We start from the raw sequence: 6,251 nt of genomic DNA on the forward strand, positions 1-6,251 counted from the left end.
TAGAAAAAAAGGAGAGAATTGAAACTAAATGCGGCAGTTAGACAACCATTTTGATAAGAGGATAATTGAGGCGACACTGGTGTATAATTAGAGGATAATTTATGCTATATCCACTTTTATTCCACCTCCCAAAATAAACCCAGTCCATAATCATTACAGGCAAATTGTTCTGAATTTTATAGCAGCAATTTGAACAAAGTACTGCAGTTAATCATGGGAGATTTTTGTGTATTCCTGATTAGAACTCTAATTGCCTCCTTCCAGAAAGTAAAAATAACTGTAAAACGACTCTATTTTTATCATTAACAATGTTGACAATAAAATAAAATCAATTGGAATTGTAATCGAGAGACAAATTTAGGACGAAGGCACTTTTACTTGGGTAGTTTATATTGTAATCAAGATTTGCCAAACCACTAACCGCATGTATCATTTGCATATATTTGAAAGCATTACAGTAGCTTCTGTTTTCAATAGGAAAAAATGCATTACTGTCAGTCCTCCAACGATTCGCTTTCAGAACGGGCTGTTGCGTTCTGGAAAAAAAAGAAAAAAAAAAAGGTTTCTTCTCCCTTTTTTGTTCAATATAAAGGAAATACGGCCTGAAACTGCACACCTCGCCACAACAGGGTCTGATCTTTCTTTTTCTCCACTACCCCCCCATGGGGTGGAGCCCAGGTGTGGGGGCTCCTCTTCCCTCTGTGGTTTCAATAAAGCACGTCTAGAAAAATCCACGGTGACAGGGCGCTCCCACGGGATTGGAGTGGGACGGGGGGTGGGGGAGGTCAAGGGAGGGTGGGGGGGCCTCGCTTTAAATTCAGGGGGCATTGCTGCTGAGCAAGGCAGCTGGTTCCGATGCGTGGGGTACAGAGAGAGCAGCCCGGGGTCACACTGTTCCAGGGTTGCCGTGTTGGGAACTCAGGATCTGGGGTTGGGGGTGAGGGGGGGGCGCGCGCTGGGGCGCGCGGCATCGGCGGCCGGCGGGGGACAACTCCGTCTCCCGAGGTCCCGGGAGCCGCGCGGCGCGGCCCGGGGGCTGCAGCTCCGGGTGGAGGCTGGAGTTGCCCAAGGTAGGCGAAGAAGTCGGCGAGCGGCGCGCACACCAGTAGAAGCCGTGCGCCTGTGACGTCAGGGGGCGACTGACCAATGGGGAGGCGCTGCCCTTTGGAGACAAACCATTCGACTCGTGGCGTCTGCATCAAGTCTGAAAGCAGACGCGCAACTTTCGCAGAATCCACCTTAAAATCTCTGCCTTAAACTGCACCAGCCCCCAAAAAATCCAAGGGGGGAAAAGAAAGGGGGGGGGAGAGCAGATCCCCCTCCCCCTCTCCTCTCCCATCCCTCCCCCTTCCTCCTCCCTTTGAGTTAACAAGGCCCCGCTCACTATATCTCTTTATATTAAAAATATATATATTAGAGAAGAGCGAGGGAGAGGGAGAACCACCTCCGCCCCCTCTTTTTTTAAATTTTTTTTAAATTTTTTTTTTTGCAAGGATCCCAAGAGCTAAGGTGGCTGCAGAGGGGAGCGCGGCGCGAGCCAAGTGGGGGGAGGGTGGAGGAAACCCGGGAGAAGGCTTTCTCCAGCCCCCAAAGTTTTGATGATGACCATGACTACGATGGCTGACGGCTTGGAAGGCCAGGACTCGTCCAAATCCGCCTTCATGGAGTTCGGGCAACAGCAGCAGCAGCAACAGCAGCAGCAGCAGCAGCAGCAGCAACAGCAGCAGCAGCAGCAGCAGCAGCCGCCGCAGCCGCACTCGCAGCAGAGCTCCCCGGCCATGGCAGGCGCGCACTACCCTCTGCACTGCCTGCACTCGGCGGCCGCTGCGGCCGCGGCGGCCGGCTCGCACCACCACCACCACCAGCACCACCACCACGGCTCGCCCTACGCGTCGGGCGGCGGCAACTCCTACAACCACCGCTCGCTCGCCGCCTACCCCTACATGAGCCACTCGCAGCACAGCCCTTACCTCCAGTCCTACCACAACAGCAGCGCGGCCGCTCAGACGCGAGGGGACGACACAGGTGAGAGGCCGCCTGGGCAGCTCGCTTCTCCCGCCTCCGGGCTGCCCCCCACCCCGCCCGCCCGCCCCGCTCACTTCCTCAACGCCCGGGCCTCCGCGGCCCCCTCCCCCAGGCGGCCCGGCGCGCCCCCGGCCAGGCCTCGTGCGCGCCCGCTCGCCTGGCGCCGGACTGCCGGCCTCGCCCAGCCGGGCCCCTCACCGCCGCCTCGGACCCTCGGCTCGCGGGCGGTGCGGCCCGCCTGGCTCCCCCGGCTGCAGCCGGCCGCTCGGGCCGCGCCTCCGGCTCGGCGCGGGCTTGGCTCAGGAGTTGCCTGCACTGCGCTCTCCAGCCCTCCGGGTCCGTGCGCCCTTTGCCTTCCTCCTCCCCTCCAGGCTGTGCCCCGCGTTCTGCAGGACGGGGGACATTTCTGGGCCGGAGATGGGGAGCGTGTTTCAGCCCCCAGCCCAAACTGGGTAGCGAGTGGCCTACTTGGCGTGGGGCATCCGGTGCGCTTTGGTGACCCGGAGGGAAGCTGGCGTGGCCTCAGACTCTGGTTAAACTGGTGACAACTGGGCTCTTTCCCGCGGGCTTGGAGGTGACCCCCCCACCCCCCACCCCCACACCCCTGACCGGGTCCCCTCCCTCTGGGTTTTCGCTACAAGGTTGGCAGCTTCTTTGTTCGTGGAGGTGAAACAGAGGGCTTCGGGCGACTGGTTCTCAGCACCGAGGGGGACAAACTTGCCCTGCGAGGCGCAGCCGGCTCGGGAACTGGGCTGAACGGCCGCTCGTGTTTTGTTTGGGGGTTTGGTCCCTTTCAGCAGAATCGTTTCGAACTCGCCGAGGGGTCTTGATGCACCAGGCTTGGAGCTAGTGACAGCAAGTCAGCTGGCTACAGACACATCAGAGGGGCGCAAGCACAGTTTAAGGCTTTGGAAAGACAGGCCACGGGGTCCGCTCCGCGGAGTGAGCAGCAGCTCCGCGGCACCGCGCGCCCCAGCGAGCGGTCGGCGCCGCCTCCGCTGCGCCTGAGAGAGGCTGCTCGCCCGAGGGCCGAGGGAGCTTCCTTCGGTCGAGCCGCCGCGCTTTATTAGGGTCATAGTCAGAGTTGGGGAGAAGCTTTCGCAACCGTTGGGAGTACCCCGACCCCATGAACCCAAAGAGGTCCGGGTGGCCCGGGACACTTCGTAGAAATTCTTACTGGGCATTGGGGAGACCTGGCGCAGGCCAGGCCACGCTCAGGGAGACTGCAGCAGTAGCCTCACAGGTGACCGCTCCTCTGTATCCTTTGCTTGCAGATCAACAAAAAACCACAGTGATTGAGAACGGGGAAATCAGGTTCAATGGAAAAGGGAAAAAGATTCGGAAGCCTCGGACCATTTATTCCAGCCTGCAGCTCCAGGCTTTAAACCATCGCTTTCAGCAGACTCAGTACCTGGCCCTTCCCGAGAGAGCTGAACTGGCAGCTTCCTTAGGACTGACACAAACACAGGTAATTCCCGAGAAGCCCGAGTGTCCCTGAAATGCTGACCCCGATTTCAGATCGGGCAGGGAGCACATCAGGAGGAATTCTTGGCCTAGTCAACCAAGGATGGAAGGAGCTTAATGACAAATGCCTTTGCTCCAGTTACACACTTTACCCGGGACAACACAATTTGGAATAAATGACCTGGTATTGAATACTGGATTGGATTTGCACATCCTCCCAACCCTCTGCGACCCCACCCCAGCCTAGTGTTTTTTAGTGGCTAAACTTATAATTTAATCGAGTCTTATTCCAGAGCAGAACAACATGAAAGAGAGCAAACATGTAGGAGAAAGAGAAAATGATGTTCTGACCAGGAAGCAGAATACGGCCCATGTATTTAAAGGATCCTGTTTGTGAGCTCTGGGAGTTAATAAGGATTTCAACTTGCATAGTAAAAAATATGAAGTGGAAAAAGGCAGGGGAGAGTTGGATAGGTATAGTCTCCAATAGGAGTAAGTAAAGGAGACGAAGTGCAGACTATTCATCTGATGGGGGAGGTGGGTTTCTCAGAAAATTGTCCTAAACTCAATGGTTAAATCATCCCGGGTGACTGACTGGTGCAGGTTGAAGTACTTCCCTGGAGCACAGGACTTGGGAGCAATGGCAGTGTTGGAGATCAAAGAGAAATGCTCCCCCAAATTACAGCAGGTGAAGCCTCAGTTAAGTACAGTTGCTGAAGTTCTCTTGTCCTACTAATTTGAAAGACATATAGGCATTTCAGACTTCACAGGAAGGGGCTTAGGCAGGAATATTAGGACCCTGGTCATAAAGCCAGGCTGCAATCACCTGTGGTTTTTGTCCTTGTCTATTAACTTAGCTGCATGGGGTGGTAGGCCTCATCTCAGGTGGGTGATCTTGAGCAAGGGGACTTCAGGTTTTATGAGACACTTGCTGAGGAATAATTGTGTGGTGCCTTAGAACAGATGCTCTGTAAGCTCTTCCTTTTGATTCAGCCTGCTTTCTCTTGCCATATTGCTACTGGAAATATTTGGGGTTTGATATGAAAGGATTTCTGCTATTCAAGTAACTTGGAGTCCTCTTGGAAAAGCAGATTACTATGGCTAAAGAATTTTAAGTGTAAAGAAAGCCACACCATAGAATGTCCTTCTACAAATAAAGGAGGTCTGAGATGTTAGGCTAGATATGCTCCCTTCCAAGAGTCCTGATTCACATTAAATTTTAGGGAGCTCTTTGACTTTTAATGACTGCCACAGTCATGTGATGATTGCTGGCCACAGTTTGACTGAGCAACATGCAAAGTAGGGAATGAGGGAGGCACAATCCCTAATCCCTGCAGGATTAGGAGGATATATTTATGTCAAGAGAAAGATGCTCCAGGCATAGTCTATGGCATGTGCAAGATGCAGAGATGTATTCTAGGCATTTGGTTATAACTATACAGGCTTTAATCTGTTCCTAGTCATTTGCTCGCTCGCTGCACATGAATAGAGCTGCCAAGGTTGAGGACTGGATTTTAAGAAGACTGTCAGAGGACTCATATTCAATTGGCTTGGATCAGAAAAGTTCTCCATTTTAAAATTCTCCTTTAGACTTTGAACCTGTCCGTTTCATTCGCCTTAATTTTTTATTATATTCTTATTTATGCTGTTGTTTCGACCAGAGTTTGCACCAAACTGAACGATTACAATGACTTTGTCTCCAGACAAGATACCTAGTAAATGGTGGGTGGGGGAGGGGAGAGGCTAGAAAGAGCTGGCTGTAGGCGGAGACTTGAGGGCTTGGCGATTTGGGGGTTTTGGAGGGGGGAGGGCGGCGGGGGCAGGTATTGCTTCCAAGACCTGGACCAGAGGCACAGTGTCTGTGTTTTGGGGGCCTAAAGATCGCTGTTGCGTTTTGTTCCAGGTGAAGATATGGTTTCAGAACAAACGCTCTAAGTTTAAGAAACTGCTGAAGCAGGGCAGTAACCCACATGAGAGCGACCCTCTCCCAGGCTCAGCGGCCCTGTCGCCGCGCTCGCCGGCTCTACCTCCGGTGTGGGACGTTTCTGCCTCGGCCAAGGGCGTCAGTATGCCCCCCAACAGCTACATGCCCGGCTATTCGCATTGGTACTCCTCTCCACACCAGGACACCATGCAGAGACCACAGATGATGTGAGTTGTCCAAGGGAAGTCGATACCCTAGGGAAACGTCTGGACAAGGCAAAGAGGATCCGGGACCTGCTTGCATCTGCCAAACGGAGCCGAGGGAGCAGGCTCGGGAGAACTCTCATGTGTGAGGAGACTGTCTGGGTGCTTGCTCGCTGGCTCTCTCGGTCTGTCTCTCACTCTTCCCTTTCTTTTCCACCCTTCCCACTTTCTTCCCGCCTTTCTCTTCTTTTTTTTCTTTCTTTTCCTCATCTGCCTTTTCCCTTGAGCAGCCTCAGTAATTAATCTTGCATCTGAGAGAGAGAGGGAGAGAGAAGGAGAGAGAAAGAGTGATAGAGAGAGCAAGCGAGAGAGAGAGAATGGTTCCTATGCCAGTGCTCCTGAAACCCCTCACTGTAAGGATATTTCCCCTTACCCTTGGGATCCAGGCTCTGAGCCTCTTCTTCTCCTTGGGAATAACCATCAAAATGACTTTTTTTTAAACAGACATTTTTCTCCCCACCAGAAGAATCTGCGCAAACATGGCAGCGTTTTTACTTGTTTAATGAGCTTAAGACATTACATGATGAAAGAGCAGCATTTTGGACTCCTGCATTTTTATTTACCAATCCCAGACT

General features: G+C 53.2%; 1 protein-coding gene across 1 annotated transcript; it reads left to right on the forward strand.

Annotated features, from left to right (window-relative positions):
- Window positions 1–1,558: 1,558 nt before the first annotated feature.
- Window positions 1,559–5,644, forward strand: DLX6 (distal-less homeobox 6; the record flags this gene model as incomplete). The annotated part of the gene is made up of 3 exons (XM_084230164.1): window positions 1,559–2,025; window positions 3,300–3,493; window positions 5,393–5,644. The coding sequence occupies exons 1-3, from the start codon at window positions 1,599–1,601 to the stop codon at window positions 5,642–5,644; spliced, it is 873 nt and encodes a 290-aa protein (XP_084086290.1). The 5' UTR covers window positions 1,559–1,598.
- Window positions 5,645–6,251: the final 607 nt, after the last annotated feature.

The sequence above is a fragment of the Talpa europaea genome (genome assembly GCF_964194135.1).
Source record: "Talpa europaea genome assembly, chromosome: 3".
Taxonomy (NCBI): Eukaryota; Metazoa; Chordata; class Mammalia; order Eulipotyphla; family Talpidae; genus Talpa; species Talpa europaea.